General features: G+C 44.5%; 1 protein-coding gene across 2 annotated transcripts in view; it reads left to right on the plus strand.

Annotated features, from left to right (window-relative positions):
• The window catches only part of LOC115475459 (basal cell adhesion molecule-like), a 99,289-nt gene extending 84,549 nt beyond the window's left edge, over positions 1-14,740 (plus strand). Inside the window, exons 14-16 of one of the 2 annotated variants that reach the window (XM_030211191.1) lie at positions 825-966; positions 8,616-8,727; positions 10,192-14,740. In XM_030211191.1, coding sequence (XP_030067051.1) covers positions 825-966; positions 8,616-8,727; positions 10,192-10,197 — 260 coding nt within the window. In that variant the 3' untranslated portion in view covers positions 10,198-14,740. Of the gene's footprint in view, positions 1-824; positions 967-1,990; positions 2,364-8,615; positions 8,728-10,191 lie in introns of those variants that run through there. The other variant, XM_030211192.1, reaches the window with a different exon arrangement.
• The last annotated feature ends 2,927 nt before the right edge of the window (positions 14,741-17,667 follow it).

Raw genomic sequence — 17,667 nt, forward strand, 5'->3', positions numbered from 1 at the left:
TCTGTAGTGTTACTAAATGTAAACAGCGCTGTGCACATATTATATGCAGATACTTTCTCTGTCCCTAGAGGGCTCAGAATCTGTTTTGTTGTACCTGGGGCAGTGGAGGGTTAAGTGACTTGCCAGGATCACAAGTTGCTGCAGTGCAGTGGGAATTGAACCTGGCTCCCCAGGATCTCACTGCACAAACCATTAGGCTACTCCTCTGACTCTTCCTGTGTCACCCCATCTTCCCTTCTGTTACTCTGTCCTCACCGCTCCCAAATCTCGTGGAGCTCTGTCAGTAATGCCTATTGTCTTCCTCTATGCATGCTGCCATTAGTGGATCCACTTCAGAAAACAGGTGTGTCTTCACTCTCTCTTGGAGGGTTCTGTTATCCCTGAGCAAGGGAGGGACAGATTACTTCATCAGTTGATGGCCTGACTAATTTGCACTGCATCACTGCACTACTGATACCTGGCTTGATTGATGGATTGGTTGATTTGCAGTGAATTGTCAGCACTTCAGTATTGATACATAGGGAGAGGGGATGCAGGCTTGAGTGAGTGATTGATGGATTGATTTGTAATGAATTGATAGCACTGCAGTATTGATAAATTGGGGGTGGGGGTTGTAGGCATGAGTGAGTGATTGATGGATTGGTTGATTTGCAGTGAATTGTGAGCACTGTAGTATTGGTACATGAGGAAGGAGAGGTGCTGCAGAGTTGATTAGTTGATGGATTGGTTGATTTGACGAGAATCGTCAGCACTGCAGTATTGATACACAGAGGAGGGAGAGGCTGCAGGTTTGACTGCTGAACGATGGTCTCTTTGATTTGCAGTGAATCAGCAGCAGGGTGGCAGCAGCACTGCAGTTATTGCAGTGATCGTCTGTGTCGTGGTGCTTCTCCTCTTGGTTGGACTGTTTTACTTCCTGCAGAAGAAAGGAAAATTGCACTGTGGCAAGTCTGAGAAGAAATCCCTGTGAGTACTGCTCAACAGACTAATCACACCTCCCCCAGCTCTTTCTGCCCATCCTTTGGCCCTCTGATTTTCTTGCTATACTGTCTGTCTCTCTGGTTTCAGTGGCCTTGTCATAGTAACAAGTACACTAATGAGCAGATGATGGCAGGAAAAAACCAATTTACCTATCCAGTTTGACCAGTTATTACAGTCCATACTGTAAGGATATATCCCAATTGCCAGCCATAGAAACTTGACACTAGATATTGTTCCTTATTCAAGTCAATTTTTGGTGTCTCCCTTATTGATACTTTACAATTTGGGATTCTGTTTATTGTTTCTTTAGTGATACTAAACATAAGCCGCATGGATAACCATACAAGCTCTCTTAAGCAATCCAACACCCAAGCTTACCAGTCTAAACTCCTTCCAAAACCGGTGAGGCTGGGATGGTTCTCGGCCACTATAAACCTACCAGCACTGACCTAGTTGGTCCCTGAGGAATTTTAGCCCGCTGATATGAACCCCGCTGCCCCATGACCTGTGGTATTGCTGGGTTCTGCTTCCTTCTTTTCTCTTTATCACCTCTCTTTCCCTTTGCTTCTGCTGTCCATAGAATGAAGGATGAAGTGTTTGCAGTCCTGCAACCTAATAACCTTTTCCCTACCACTGTTCTATATATCTGTCTGAAGCATGCTTGAATTCTGTCTCAGCACTGCTTTCTACCACCTCTGCTGGTGGGTTATTCCAGGCATTTACCACCCTTTCAACAAAAATTTTATCATTTTTTTTCCTGAACCTTCTTCCCTCTAACTTCAGAGCATGACCCTTTGTCCTTGAAATTCCTGTCAGTGGAAAATGTCCCCTTCCTGTGATTCACTGAAGCCTGTCAATGTCTCTATCATATGCCTCCTTTCCCTCCTTTCCAGTGAGCACATTCTGAATGTCTTTAGCCTTTGCGTGTAGGCTTTCTATTGCAGGCTCTGCATCATTTTCATAGCCCTTTTCTCAATGGCTTCCATCCTTCCTTCCTTGTCTCTCTCAGTATCACCTGACATGGCTGCAGAGCTAAGGGAGTCCTGATCAAGATGCTGCTCTCCATCTCTCTTCTGTGCTTAGCGATGTCTTCTTGTTACCCTGCTAACGGGAAATACAGTTCAGACTGTCAGTGCCAGGCGCTCAGATACAGCCACTAATCTTCATTTAAGTGGCATAAGCAGAAAAATGATCAATTTGTAATCTTTATTGATCAAAGCACCATTTTCCTGAAGGCATTGTATTCTTCCAATGCTTAACTAATTTGTTATCCATATGTGTGTGCTATCATGTGTTCATGTACTAATTGTTATGTACTGTGTCCTGTGTCTTACTCATGATAAACCTTGTATATGTATGTATGTATCATTCTTATGCTCACTGTACCTGCCCTTTCATGTAATTCACCTTGCACCTTCCTCGAGGAAAAGGTGAAGTATTAAATGTATATAAATAAACAATAAATAAATAAGACATTGTAATAATTGTATTCTTCTGAGCAAGACACCTTTCAGCAGCGATTGTAGACTCGATATTTCTTTGCCGTTATAAATGTGTCTTTTTGTCTGTCTGTCCCAGTGTTTCCCAACATTTTAAAGTCTCCATAGAGTAGATCAGGTGGATATGGAGAAGGGCAATGGAACCTCTCACAGCTGGTGTTCAAAATTGTCTTTATTGGAAACTATAACAGTGACCCGTGGGTCAATCTTATAATTTCCAGTAAAGACAATTTTGAACATCAGCTGTGAGAGGTTCCGTTGCTCTATTGTTTTTTTTGTTTGGTGCCTTCCTCCCAGTGGATCATTTTGCCTTCTGTTTGTGATGGATATGGAGAAGGCTCATAGGGCCAGAAGAAAAGTCAAAGAAGTACTGAAAATTCCACCTGTCTCTCTCAAACAAAGGGGTAGAGGAAGTGGAGGCACACATGAACCCATCACAATTGTCCAGCTTCTTGAATGCACAAAGGCAGGAGAAAGGAGAAGTCGGCGTGATGGGGGTAGCGGGTTCAGTTAATTACCTTGGCTGCTGCGTGTGGCTGCCAGAGCCCTTCTAGTGCCGCTCCCACCACTCAGAGCGACTTACACACCCTCCCCAGCTCTCTCTGGCTAGGGGTAAGATAGACGCTGGAAGGATTCAGGGGGTCTTTTACTTAGGCGCAGCTATTTTAGCACACGTTAAAAATAGGTGCGTGCTAAATGTTAAAGACGCCCATAGGAATGCATTGGTGTCTTTAGCATTTAGCGTGCACTTATTTTTAACGCGCGCTAAAAACGCCAGTGCGCCTTAGTAAAAGACACCCTCATACAGCAAGGCTGAAGAGGAGGTGTTATGTGCAATGCATGTGCTGCACTAAATGTGGCTCACCCATCCTTTAACTACATGCTGCCTATTAATTCCTGCCATTAGGGCTCCTGCGGTTCTGCCGTAGTCAAGATGGGAATCACTAACACATATTTTCACAGAGTACTATTTCAATTAACATAATTACATTGAATTTCATATCTCTATCTATCTATCTATCTATCTATCTATCTATCTATCTATCTATCTATCTATCTATCTATCTATCTATCTATCTATCTATCTATCTATCTATCTATCTATCTATCTATCCTCATAGGCTTACCATCAGGTCTAATTCTTTGTCCACCATTTAATCATTGCACACTACTTCATTTTCTTTAATAGCACCAAACTCCGTGCTCAAAAAACAATATTTGAAGTGTTTTAAAAATACTTAGCTTATAAATTTTCTTGGGTCCCATAGTTAGGATGGTGAAAGGGCCAGCTGAAGGGTATCTGATGCTCTAGACAAACCTTCAGCTGTGTACCACTCCCACCCTTCTGGGGGTGGCCCAAGACCCTACCCCCTCCCTGTAGTCCAGCATCTCCCCTTCCCTTTCATATCTTCTCCTCTCCCAGGTGGCCAGCATTCCACTTCCCCTCCTCCCACCGGTAACCAGCATCTCTTCTTTCCTTTCTTATCTTTTCCCTAGATAGCTAGCTCCTCCTTTCCACTCCCTACCACCCATTCAACGTCTCATTTCCCCTTTCCTATCCCTCATCTAGTGTTCAGCACTTCCCGCCTCTTCCCTGCCTCACTACCACAACTCTTCTTGAAACCATATCAAAGTTGCAAAGAGACTCAGTGCCAGCACACGGCCTTTATACAGAGGCCTGCGCTCAAGTATTGTTGTCCTTCCCCCTTCCGACACAGTAGTTCCTGTTGAGGGGAGGGCCTGTATTTAAACGCCCCATACTGGCACTGATTCTGTTTGCAACTTTGCACCAAGTCCAAGAAGAGGTAGGGCAGTGGTGGTGGGGGGAAGAAAAGAGGGGAGAAATGCTGAGCCTGAGACATGGGGGGAGGGATTAGGGAAGGGAGAAGAGATGCTGCTCTCTTGTCCTGCTGCCACCCCCACAATAATGCTGCCCTAGGTGGATGGGAGGGTCAGCCCTGGAATGAAAGACAATGCATGACCACACATGTGCTCAGAAAGAAGCGCCTGTACATTTACGGTGTCTCTTGTTGCTGCAGGATACTGAGAGTACATAAGTACATAAGTATTGCCATACTGGGAAAGACCAAAGGTCCATCAAGCCCAGCATCCTGTTTCCAACAGTGGCCAATCCAGGTCACAAATACCTGGCAAGATCCCAAAAAGTACAAACCATTTTATACTGCTTATCCCACAAATAGTGGATTTTCCCCAAGTCCATTTAATAATGGCCTATGGACTTTTCCTTTAGGAAGCTGTCCAAACCTTTTTAAAACTCCGCTAAGCTAACCACCTTTACCACATTCTCTGGCAACGAATTCCAGAGTTTAATTACACGTTGAGTGAAGAAACATTTTCTCCGATTCATTTTAAATTTACTACATTGTAGTTTCATCGCATGCCCCCTAGTCCTAGTATTTTTGGAAAGCGTAAACAGACGCTTCACATCTACCCGTTCAACTCCACTCATTATTTTATAGACCTCTTTCATATCTCCCCTCAGCCATCTTTTCTCCAAGCTGAAGAGCCCTAGCCGCTTTAGCCTTTCCTCATAGGGAAGTCGTCCCATCCCCTTTATCATTTTCGTCGCACTTCTCTGCACCTTTTCTAATTCCACTATATCTTTTTTGAGATGCGGCAACCAGAATTGAACACAATATTTGAGGTGCGGTCGCACCATGGAGCGATACAAAGGCATTATAACATCCTCATTTTTGTTTTCCATTCCTTTCCTAATAATACCTAACATTCTATTTGCTTTCTTAGCCGCAGCAGCACACTGAGCAGAAGGTTTCAACGTATCATCAACGAAGACACCTAGATCCCATTCTTGGTCCGTGACTCCGAATGTGGAACCTTGCATGATGTAGCTATAATTCGGGTTCCTCTTTCCCACATGCATCACTTTGCACTTGCTCACATTAAACGTCATCTGCCATTTAGACACCTAGTCTCCCATTCTCGTAAGGTCCTCTTGTAATTTTTCACAATCCTCCTCGTGATTTAACGACTTTGAATAACTTTGTGTCATCAGCAAATTTAATTAGCTCACTAATTACTCCCATCTCTAGGTCATTTATAAATATGTTAAAAAGCAGCGATCCCAGCACAGACCCCTGGGGAACCCCACTAACTACCCTTCTCCATTGAGAATACTGACCATTTAACCCTACTCTCTGTTTTCTATCTTTTAACCAGTTTTTAATCCACAATAGAACACTACCTCCTATCCCATGACTCTCTAATTTCCTCTGGAGTCTTTCATGAGGTATTTTGTCAAACGCCTTCTGAAAATCCAGATACACAATATCAACCGGCTCACCTTTATCCACATGTTTGTTCAACCCTTCAAAGAAATGTAGTAGATTGGTGAGGCAAGATTTCCCTTCACTAAATCCATGTTGACTTTGCCTCATTAATCCATGCTTTTGAATATGCTCTGTAATTTTGTTCTTAATAATAGTCTCTACCATTTTGCCCGGCACAGACGTCAGACTCACCGGTCTATAATTTCCCGGATCTCCTCTGGAACCTTTTTTAAAAATCGGCATTACATTGGCCACCCTCCAATCTTCCGGTACCACGCTTGATTTTAAGGATAAATTACATATTACTAACAACAGCTCCACAAGCTAATTTTTCAGTTCTATCGATACTCTGGGATGAATACCATCCGGTCCAGGAGATTTGCTATTCTTCAGTTTGTAGAACTGCCCCATTACATCCTCCAGGTTTATAGAGACTTCATTCAGTTTCTCCGACTCGTCAGCTTCGAATATCATTTCTGGCACCGGTATCCCACCTTAGTCTTCCTCGGTGAAGACCAAAGCAAAGAATTCTTTTTTTTTTGTTACATTTGTACCCCGCGCTTTCCCACTCATGGCAGGCTCAATGCGGCTTACATGGGGCAATGGAATCTCTCCGCTACGGTTTTGTCTTCCCTGATCGCCCCTTTTACTCCTCAGTCATCTAGTGGTCCAACCGATTCTTTTCCCGGCTTTCTGCTTTTAATATACCTAAAAAAGTTTTACTATGTGTTTTTGCCTCCAACGCAATCTTTTTTTCGAAGTCCCTCTTAGCCTTCCTTATCAGCACTTTGCATTTGACTTGACATTCCTTATGCTGTTTCTTATTGTTTTCGGTTCCTTCTTCCATTTTCTGAAGGATTTTCTTTTAGCTCTAATAGCTTCCTTCACCTCACTTTTTACCCATGCTGGCTGTCATTTGGTCTTCCGTCCTCCTTTTTTAATACGCGGAATATATTTGGCCTGGGCTTCCAGGATGGTGTTTTTGAATAGCATCCACGCCTGATGTAAATTTTTGACCCTCGCAGCCACTGCTCTAAGTTTTTTTTTCATCGTTCTTCTCATTTTATCATAGTCTCCTTTTTTAAAGTTAAACGCTAACGTATTTGATTTCCTGTGTATACTTACTTCAAAGCTAATATCAAATCCGATCATATTATGATCACTGTTATCAAGCGACCCCAGCACCATTACCTCCACTAAGGACTAGGTCTAGAATTTTTCCTTCTCTTGTTGGCTCCTGTACTAGCTGCTCCATAAAGCTGTCCTTGATTTCATGAAGGAATTTTACCTCCCTAGCGTGCCCCGATGTTACATTTAACTAGTCAATGTCGGGGTAATTGAAATCACCCATTATTATCATGTTTCCCAGTTTGTTTGCGTCCCTAATTTCCTTTAACATTTCTGCATCCGTCTGTTCATCCTGGCCAGGCGGACGGTAGTACACTCCTATCACTATCCTTTTCCCCTTTACACATGGAATTTCAATCCACAGTGATTCCAAGAAGTGTTTTGTTTCCTGCAGAATTTTCAATCTATTTGATTCAAGGCTCTTGTTAATATACAATGCTACCCCTCCACCAATTTGATCCACCCTGCTGATCTGCATTTGCGCATTAGCAATGGTGACTTTTCCACGACACACCTGATCAAGTCTCGGGGCTCATTAGTGTTACTCCTGGGAGAATTCCACGCTGCTGCTCATTACAGACTTTGCACAAATTCCCCTTCTGTTCGAATTCTGCATGTGCCACACACATTCTGCACAGGGACCAAAAAGGCGGAAGCAATTTCATTTTTACAAGATACCCTCGATCTCCGGCATCCCCCTTCTCCACTAGGAACCCCACCATGGGACAAACAGTTTTTAATGTTTTCCCTTACTCCTGAAGCCTAATCTGTGACTTCAGAGGAGGAGGAAAGCAGCTGCATGTTAGCCCACGACCTACTCCTCCACCACCACCACTTAGGCTGACTGTAGTATTTGAACACAGGAAACACCATAGAGCCCCAAGGTTCTAATACAGATTAGGCTCTGGGGGTAAGGGGAAAATATTAGAAACAGTGGGCCAGATATTCAGCCAGTGGTGCTCAGCATTTTGCAGACTGCTGCCAGCCTTATGCCCAGAAATTCAATGCCCGTTGAGTGTGATAGTCGGCAGTTAACCAGCTATGGGGCACTGCATAAAGATAGGACTGACTTTTATGTGGTCGTATTTACGCAGTGACCATGGCTGGCTCAGCACTGAAAATAGGAACTTAACTTGTCAAGTGTTGACTCTGCCCTCAAGATGGCTGATTTTGCTTTCAGCAGCAATAACCAGTTAAGTGAGCAAGCGATATAACCAGCCAGGTCTCTCCTTCTATGAGCAGGTCTCTCCCGCTCTCTGCCTGTCTCTGCTTTACAGACTTATCCTGTCCTGTGGGCCTCTGCCTGCTTCTCTGTTCATGAACATGTCCTGTCTGCCTGTCTGTCTTTGTGTAGACCTCTCTTTCCGTCTGTCTTCTCTATGAACATGTCTTCTGCTTAGGTGTCCTTTCTAGTGACCACTTCTGTTTCTCTTACCTATGAGCCTGTTATTGTCTCACTGTCTTAAGTACTCTTAAACTTGTCTGTGTGTCATTTTATGAATATATCTTACTGGCTACTGAGAATCCCTTTCTCCTGTTACAGGAATCTTCTCTTTTTATATCTCCAGGGGATGATCTGTTCCCCCTGGTGTCTGTCTCATTACATTATATACTTCTGTTCTGCTTGCACTGAGTCAGCTGTTCTGCATTTTAGTGGCTGCCTATAACCTCTTACCTCCTCTCCTTTCCTGTCCTTTAGGACTCACAAGGAGGCAAACACGAATGAGATTGTTGATGAAATGAAGACGGACAAACAGCATGAACACAGGGGCTTGCTGGCATCTGGTGGAGGTGGACACTCAGGAGATCAGGTCAGAGGTCATAAGTGCTCCCAATAAGGCCAGTGCGACCTATTAGATGGTCCACCTCTGGTCCTTGCACCTCTCATCAGTTCTTCCAAGTACCCCATTCCCAATAATTTCTGGGTTGATAAGGGGGGAGGCAAGAAGGAGGCACATGGCATGGGAAGAGGCAGGCACTTTCAGGGATAGCAGGACAGCTGTTTGGGAGGGGGGGGGGTCCAGACAAATCAATCTGTGCCCCTACCCCTCCAGTCTCCGCAATTGCTAATGCTATGTGGGGCAAAACATTGGATGAGCCATGGCCCTGGTGGTCCACTCATTCTGCTGCCTATAATTTATTTTGAGTTGGGCGGAGGAAGCTGAGTTGGTATTTCCATATGGTGGGAGAGAGTCCCTAGGGGCAGGAGAGCCAAATTTGAAGCCGCCTAGGGAATAAAATTCCTTGCCTTGCCCTGGCTTCTGGTGATCACATGACAGGAATTATTCATTGCTTAGTGAGAGAAATGTCTACACACCATTTTTGTATGAGCATCAGATGAATCAGATGATGGCATCATGTCCATTATGTTATAGGTAGAAAGAAGGATGTGAGCAGAAAGGCAATTACTCAAGGGTCAGTAAGATTGATTGTATTAACAAAACTCAATGGAATGGCCAAGCCATGGTGATCTATTTCTATCTGGAAAGGAAAAAGGCAGGCCATGAAATCTTTAGGGATTTCTTATTTTCTGCTATGAAGCGATGATGTCATTTCCTGTTAATTAACAATAGTTTCCTTAGCTTCTGCAGAGAATGAAAAATATTTGTTTGAGCTCTGAACTGCAGAGAGAACATTTTGTTGTTTTTCTCATGATTAGGAACAGCTGATGAGGTGTTTAAAAGGTTTATCAGGGGGAGGTGGGGGGGGGGGGCTTTTGAAGCTCAACACTGCCACAGCCTCTGTCCCCAACTCTGGGGCGTGACCTGCAGTATATTGTGGTACTTTTTAGGGGTACGGTCAGACAGAGAAAAATACAAGTTTTTGCACTCATTGAGCCCTTTTTTGGACTACTAATTCCACTCCAGGAACATGGAGTTGGGAGGGAAACTATGGATCCTTATGGAAGTAAGAGTCCCAGTCCGGGAGGTCACAGTTCAGGCCCAGACAAAACCACTTCTTTCCATCCCAGAATATCCTAACAGAAGACATAAACATATTAGCACATAAAGTAAGGATACTGCACTTAGAAGGTCCCAAAACATCTTTTAGATGTCCGGAACTACAATCCCAAAATTTCATGAGAAAGCAGCAAAACAGGAGGATCTAATGCCAAGACACCCTGACACTTTTTCCTTGGGACACTGATTAAGTAAGTCAATAAAGCTAATGAGAAAACTAAAGCTTTGCAAGATAGTGGGGAAGAGTCTCAACTCCTGTTCCCTCACTTAAAGTCTCTTTGATTCTTTACCTTTTTGTCTCCTGTGGTTGGACAGTGTTGAGAGCTTCCTGCAGGGCCAGCCGTCGTGGAGAAATTGACAAACCCAGTTCTTTCCTTCACTTCTCTCATCCTCTGGTTAAGAGGCTGCATGTTCTGAGTCACCGCAAGACCAGATCTATGGACTATTCTCCAACTGTCTCCCATTTCACCTTAATATTACGAAAATGAAAAAACCTGAAGGAAGAAAGCAGTTCCAGGCTGCGATCAGATTGTGCTTCTCTTCTTGCTGTTCATGGCTATGATCTCTGTATTGAACCTGGAAGCGTCCCAACTTGAGCACCAAAAGCCTGTTGCTAACGGGACCATTATAATAGAACTGTGATGTCACTTCCTTGTTCCTGGCTATCCCAGCATGCCTTTGTGAAGCTTGTAGGTCAGCAGCTTTCCACTGAATGCAACAACATATAGTTTTGTTTTTTTGTAATTTTCCTGTGTTTAGTTTCTTATGTGAAATAGTTTTAGTGGTAGAATATGCAGATGACGCTGTGACAACTGGCACCTAATTTTATTCATGAATTTTCAGCTTCCAAACACCCATTCTTTTTCCCATCTGTTGAACCCTGGGATCTATTGCTTTGCTTTTTCCATATAGGAAAGCCAAACTACAAGTGTCAGAATGCTGTACAGCAGGAATTGAAGGGCCAAGCTGGGTTAAAGCTGTCTCAGTGTTCCTGGGGTCTTTCAGGAGCCCCCAGCCTATGAAGCTGCATGAGTTTCAGGAAATTTGGAGCAGAGTTGTTTGTCTCTTCCATTCAGTTGAGGCACTTCTCTCCAAGTACACTTCCCAGATCTTAAAGGTCAGAGATGTAAATAATGAAATGTTTATTATGAAGTTTTTAAAAAAAATGCTTCTCTTTGGTCAATACACTGGTTTTATATATTTTATCTTTATTATTGTAATTAGTAATTTTTGTATTATTTCATAATGGTTGAGGGTTCTGAGGTCAAATTGTCTCATTGGATTAAGAATATGGTGTGAAATTTGTCCAATCATGTCAGAGCAACTCTCCTTCAGCTCGTGAGGAGCACTGTTGCTGTAAGGAGTTGAACTAGAAGGGGTAGAAACCTGTCTGGGAGCAGGTAGAGCAATACTCCTGATACTAGCCGGTGGGGCACAGTGGTAGAGATGGAGGCAATGCCCGTGTCCAGAGAGGGTACAATTGTTTAGATCCAAGCTCCAGGAAAAGATCACTGAAGGCTCATCTGTCAGCAGTAAAGGGGAAGATAAGTCAGTGAGACGAAGTCTGCTCTCCCTCTTTTCTCAGAGAGAGTCTTTTGCAATATGCAGACTCCCCCCCCTTCTGCTACAAGAACTCCCCAGACACTAGTAAGGGGGTAAGAGAATGCATGTGGCTGGGATAGGCTAGCAGCTGGTTCCTCAATCTTTCATACTATGAGCACTGGAGCAGTGGTGTAGCCGCGGGTGGGCCGGGGCAGGCCCACCCAAAATGTTATCTCCTTTAGTGTGGCTGACAGGAATCCCCAAGCCTCACCAGCTGAAGAACTCTTTCCCGCTACATGAGCTTACTTCTTGGGCAGCTGCCAGCACTGTCCCCAAACTGCTGCTGCCAGCTGCAGGTCCCTCCACCATTAGCATGCTCATTTTTCTTGCATTCGCGAAATTGAGCATAGGTGGAGGTTGGCGTCTGATTGCAGCAGTTTGGGGACAGTGTCGGTGACTGCCCAAGAAGTAAGCTCAGTTGGGGGGAAGGTCATCGTTTGGCGGGGCTTGGGGATCCCCATCAGCACAGGTATTTACTTTGGGAGGGAGGGGGTGCTGGGAGGGGAGGCGGAAGTTAAATTTGGGTTTTGTTTTGGGCGGGAGGAGGGAGGCAGTGGTGAACATGAAATTTTTGACTCACCCACTTTGATCTTGGGCCCACCCTAAATTGGCTGTCTGGCTATGCTGCTGCACTGGATACCAGTAGCTGAGCAGTGAGTGAGGAATTTTGCTGAAGGGTTTTCAGGAATGTCCCTAAACTGAGTCACATGTTGATGCATTAGGTACATTCTCAGGTACTGAAAGACTGCAGTAAAATATTAGTGTTTAAGAGGGCACAGGGAGGAGTGCCCAGAGAAAGAATGTGGCAGTGTGTGGGCGTTGGGGGTATTTTTTTCTATGTGTACTTTTCATCTTTTCTATCAGCTGCTAAGATTCCTGGTGTGGATGTTTGGCATTCAGAGTTCACATTTATTAATCTAGTGAGTTTAGGTTGAGTCAGAAATGTCTGGAGATGATCAGCAGAGCAGCTGCCTGTGAGGGGCACCAGGTGCACAGCTCAGTCCCTCCCCTGGGTTGGGGGCCTCCCCCCATTCCGCTTTCCTTGTCAGTATTACCATCTTGCTGGCTTATTTTTAGGTCTTCAAATGTGCTCTGTAAAACCAGAGACAGTCCTTCAAGGGATGCCTGATTCTCCAGTATCACTTCCTCCTCTCTGTCCTTGCCTGTGGCAGCTAAGGACAGCTGAAACCATTTGACATTCCCACTCTGTTGCTTTCAGTGTATGTCTCACGGCTGCCTATCTCGGCCCATGGGAAATCAATCCCTAAAGATGTTTAGGCCAAGGATTCCTGAGGGTGGTGGGAGCTAGTTTCTGAGTATCACACCTCCTCACTCTGCCCCATCCCTCCAATGCTATTTTGAAGCCTTGGCACTGCTCACAACATGAGTGTGGGACCAGGGATTTCCATGTACTTCTCTGGGAGTTCAGGAGGTGGTAGGTGGTAGTATGGTGACCTCACAACACTAATTTTACCAACTTGAATTTCTTGAGTTTCCATCTGTGATGCTTCCTGGCTTCTATGAGATTGCCCCTTGAAAGGTTTTCCAGATGTCAAAGACTTCTTCCAGAATGTTTCTGCTCTTCCCTGAGCTGTGTGTGAGGAAATACTAACACATAAACCATAGTCTGCCCTTTCTGTGCACCAGGCCAGTTCTGAATCTGAGGAAATCAGCCCTTTGTAATTAGCTACTATAGGCGAGTGCCTTCCTGTGCTGACCCTGAGACATTCACTGCTTCTTGGAGGAAGAAAACATCCCCATTCTTGGTCTGTTCTAATGCTATGTGATAATAGGAGCTTCACAGATACGTAGAAGAAATAGTAGGTGTACAGCTATGACCACCATGACTCCACTCACCTTACCTGTGGAAAAACCTCTTTGAAAATTACCCTCCCCTATTTGCAGGAACAGGGGCAGAGCTGGGGAGGGGAGGTTGGTCTTGGAAAGGCTAACAGGTAGATGTGGGGATTTCATTTTGAAAACACCACATCTATCTGTTAGCCTTTGAAATGGTGTTTAACCCATTTCAAAGTATGTGGGTTAAACACCTTTGAAATGGTATTTAACACCCACATACTTTATACCTGTTGTTATGGACCCACAGGCCTGCAAATTATGTGGGGTGAACAGACACTGAAACTATACAGACACCATCCCCCAGCACACACAGACACTCACTCTCACCCTCACTCTATAAACATGTGCGTCCAAGTATTGTAATAGAATAAGGTCTGTTACATGCATTATTTAATTGAATAATTAGATGCTAATTGGCTTTAAAAACCAATTATTAGCTATAATTGATGTAACTGGTGCTAATTGGCACTAAATATCAGTTACATTCTACAAAATATGCACGTAATTTCCACAGCATGCAACTGCAAGGGGGTGTGAACCTAGGAGGCGCATAGGCAGGTCAGGGGCGTACCTGGCACTTACACACACATCTCACGGAATATTTGCTTACAGTTAGACACATAACTGCAGACTCATGCTAGCATTCTATAAAATTTGCACCCGGTGTTATAGGCAATCTATAGAGAATTAACCCATGTGAGTATTAGGGCGCACTGCCCCTCCAATCTTCCCAGAGTTTCCTAACAGGAGGATCTTCCCAGCTCCTGCCAGCAGGATAATATTATTCAGGCTCAGTCCTTGAATGGATGGCAGAATTGCCAAGTCCTTTCAGAAACAAGAGAATGTGGGGTAGGGTTGCCATGGTCATCCATTCCTGATGCAGGATCTTGCAGTTTTGCTTTTCTTAGGGAATACATTTGGAAAGTACATAACTACAAAACCCTGCATGCAACGGGGCAAGCATAGAATGGATCAATCCTGATGGACGAATCTGGAGCCAGCTGGCAATTATAGTGTGGGCTCATAGAAAGGAAAGGTTAGAAAGATCAGTCCAGGAAAGCCCCTGAGTATAACTTTACAGATTCAGGAAACTTTCTTGGCATGACAATTTTTGTGCTTTGCCAAAGCGTGCTTACAAAAATAAAGCAAAAAATATTATATTAATAACAAAATAAAACGAGCAGCTACAGAATAGAAAACAAGGAAAGTTCCCAGGTTCTGATTATATTAAGTTTCTGGCCTGGTGGCAGGATATAATATATTTTTGCTGTTTCTCCTGCTTCCCTCTGTATTATATACAATCTTTCCTGTTCATTCTTTGGTGGGAAGTTTTATTTTCTCTGTCAGTTTTGGGAAATGTACATTCTAATATGTTTATATTTTGCACAGTACAAGAGGAAATGCATTTCTGGCTTCTTGGTGTCTCTAGTTTTATTTTGTCTTCATGTTTGTTTCTGATTTGTGGTTCCTTAGGGGGCAATACTATAACTGCCCACCACAGGTTATGTGCCCAGATGGTGTGCACTGAGCGCCAACCCGTGCACAAAAATACCCTTATAGAATGCAGGTATAAAAGTTAGGTTTATGCACTTCCACCAAATCAATGACAGGTGTAACTGGGTGTGTCAAAGTGCTGCATGTCACCTGCGTAAATAGGAGACACACCTATGTCCCATCCACGTTGCCCTCCTGTGCAGTTATGCACTAATGCAATAGTTCAAAATAAAAAGTGGAGGCACACTGTGTTCAAAACTGTTAGCACAACAAAACCTTCTCAGAAAACCCAATGATAATCACATAAGATAAACTGTGTATGTTAATCAATATGCGAGGAAACGACCTCAAATGCCCAGATGCTGACAATATGCAACATCTTTACCAGGGCTCCAAATCTTATCGGTCAAAAAACCTCGCTTTTATTCAATTTTTACTTCAAATTTTTGTTTACCATTTCATTTAAATGTAATTCCATAATATGTTGCTCCCAAATGGATCAAAACTGTCAAACAATCAAATATTGAAAGACTTAACTTGCACCCAACGGTGGCCCAGCTGTTTCACTATCATGGCTTCTTTCAGGGGTGGTGTTTCACAGCCTAAAGCTATTATGCACAATAGTCCATAAACTCAGCTCCATTCGGCTTATTTCACTCGACTTATTAGTTAGCGGTATGGAGCCGAGTGAAATATGCTGAATGGAGCTGAGTTTATCGATTATGCTGGATTGGCACTTGTGCATGTAATTGATAAAATATGTGCATATGCACAATTTCTACCTCGCAGCAGGTGTAAATGTGTGCACCCTGGAACAATATTATAAAGGCAGAGAAGTATACGTGCTACCTATATAAAATAGTACAACCTATGTGCCTTGCCTGCCTCACTGCCCTATTTTAAGATTACCCCCTAAGGAAGTCAATATTTGCACACAAGAGAGAGGAAAGCTGTTGGACTCTCAGGACCTGACTGATATACTACTACTTGACATTTCTAGAGCGCTACTAGGGTTACGCAGCGCTGTACAATTCAACATGGAAGGACAGTCCCTGCTCAAGGAGCTTACAATCTAAAAGACAGGTGTACAAACTAAAAACAAGTATAGAGTCCGTCTGATAGGGAATACTATATTGCACAAAAGGTTAGGTGCCGAAAGCAGCATTGAAGAGGTGAGTTTTAAGCAGAGATTTGAAAATGGGTAGGGAGGGGGCTTGGCGTAGGGGTTGAGGAAGATTGGTCCAGGCAATGGGTGAGGCAAGGCAGAATGAGCGGAGCCTGGAGTTGGCAGTGGTGGAGAAGGGAATTGAAAGGAGGGATTTGTCCTGTGAGCGGAGGTTATGGGCGGGAACATAGGGGGAGATGAGGGAGGAGAGGTAGTGAGGAGCCGCAGACCGGGTGCATTTGTAGGTAAGGAGGAGAAACTTGAATTGTAGGCGGTATCTGATCGGAAGCCAGTGAAGTGACTTGAGGAGAGGGGTGATGTGAGTATATCGGTTCTGGCGGAATATAAGACGTGCGGCAGCATTCTGAACGGATTGAAGGGGGGATAGATGGCTAAGTGGGAGGCCGGTGAGGAGTAAGTTGCAGTAGTCAAGGCGAGAGGTAATGAGAGCGTGGACGAGAGTTCATGTGGTGTGCTCAGATAGGAAAGGGTGAATTTTGCTGATGTTGAAGAGGAAGAAGCGACAGGTCTTGGCAGTCTGTTGGATATGCGCAGAGAAGGAGAGGGAGGAGTCAAAGATGACTCCGAGGTTGCAGGCAGATGGGACGGGGAGGATGAGGGTGTTATTAACTGAGATGGCGAGTGGAGGAAGAGGAGAGGTGGGTTTAGGTGGAAAGACGAGGAGCTCGGTTTTGGACATGTTCAGCTTCAGGTGGCGGTTGGACATCCAGGCAGCAATGTCGGATAAGCAGGCCGATACCTTGGCCTGGGTCTTTGCGGTGATGTCTGGTGTGGAGAGGTATAGCTGGATGTCATCAGCATAAAGATGATACTGAAAACCATGAGATGAGATCAGTGAGCCTAGGGAGGAGGTGTAGATTGAGAAGAGAAGGGGTCCAAGGACAGATCCCTGGGGAACTCCAACAGATAGTGGGATGGGAGTGGAGGAAGATCCATGAGAGTGTACTCTGAAGGTGCGGTGGGAGAGATAAGAGGAGAACCAGGAGAGTACAGAGCCCTGGAACCCAAAAGAGGACAATGTGGCAAGAAGTAGATCATGATTGACAGTGTCAAACACAGCGGATAGATCGAGGAGGATGAGGATGGAATAGTGGCCTCTGGATTTGGCGAGGAGCAGGTCATTGCAGACTTTAGAGAGTGCTGTCTCTGTTGAGTGTAGAGGGCGAAAGCCGGATTGAAGTGGATCTAGGATGGCATGAGAGGAGAGAAAATCAAGGCAGCGACTGTGAACGGCGCGTTCAAGTATTTTGGAGAGGAAGGGGAGGAGAGAGATGGGGTGGTAGTTGGAGGGGCAGGTAGGGTCAAGTGATGGTGTTTTTTAGGAGAGGTGTGACTACGGCGTGCTTGAAGGTGTCAGGGACAGTTGCAGTGGAGAGAGAAAGGTTAAGGATGTGACAGATGGAGGGGGTGACAGTATGGGAGATGGTGTTAAGTAGGTTGGTGGGGATGGGATCGGAGGAACAGGTAGTGCATTTCGAGGAGGAAAGAAGGCGGGAGATTTCATCCTCGGTGATCTCAGGAAAGGAGGAGAAAGAGGCCATGGTTGGTTGGTTGTTGGATAGGGCTACAGGCTGAAGAGGAGGTGGCTTGGTAGTGAACTCAAGGTTGATCTTTTGTACCTTGTCGCGGAAGTAGTCAGCTAGTGATTGAGG

Source organism: Microcaecilia unicolor, chromosome 8 (genome assembly GCF_901765095.1).
Source record: "Microcaecilia unicolor chromosome 8, aMicUni1.1, whole genome shotgun sequence".
NCBI classification, from domain to species: Eukaryota; Metazoa; Chordata; class Amphibia; order Gymnophiona; family Siphonopidae; genus Microcaecilia; species Microcaecilia unicolor.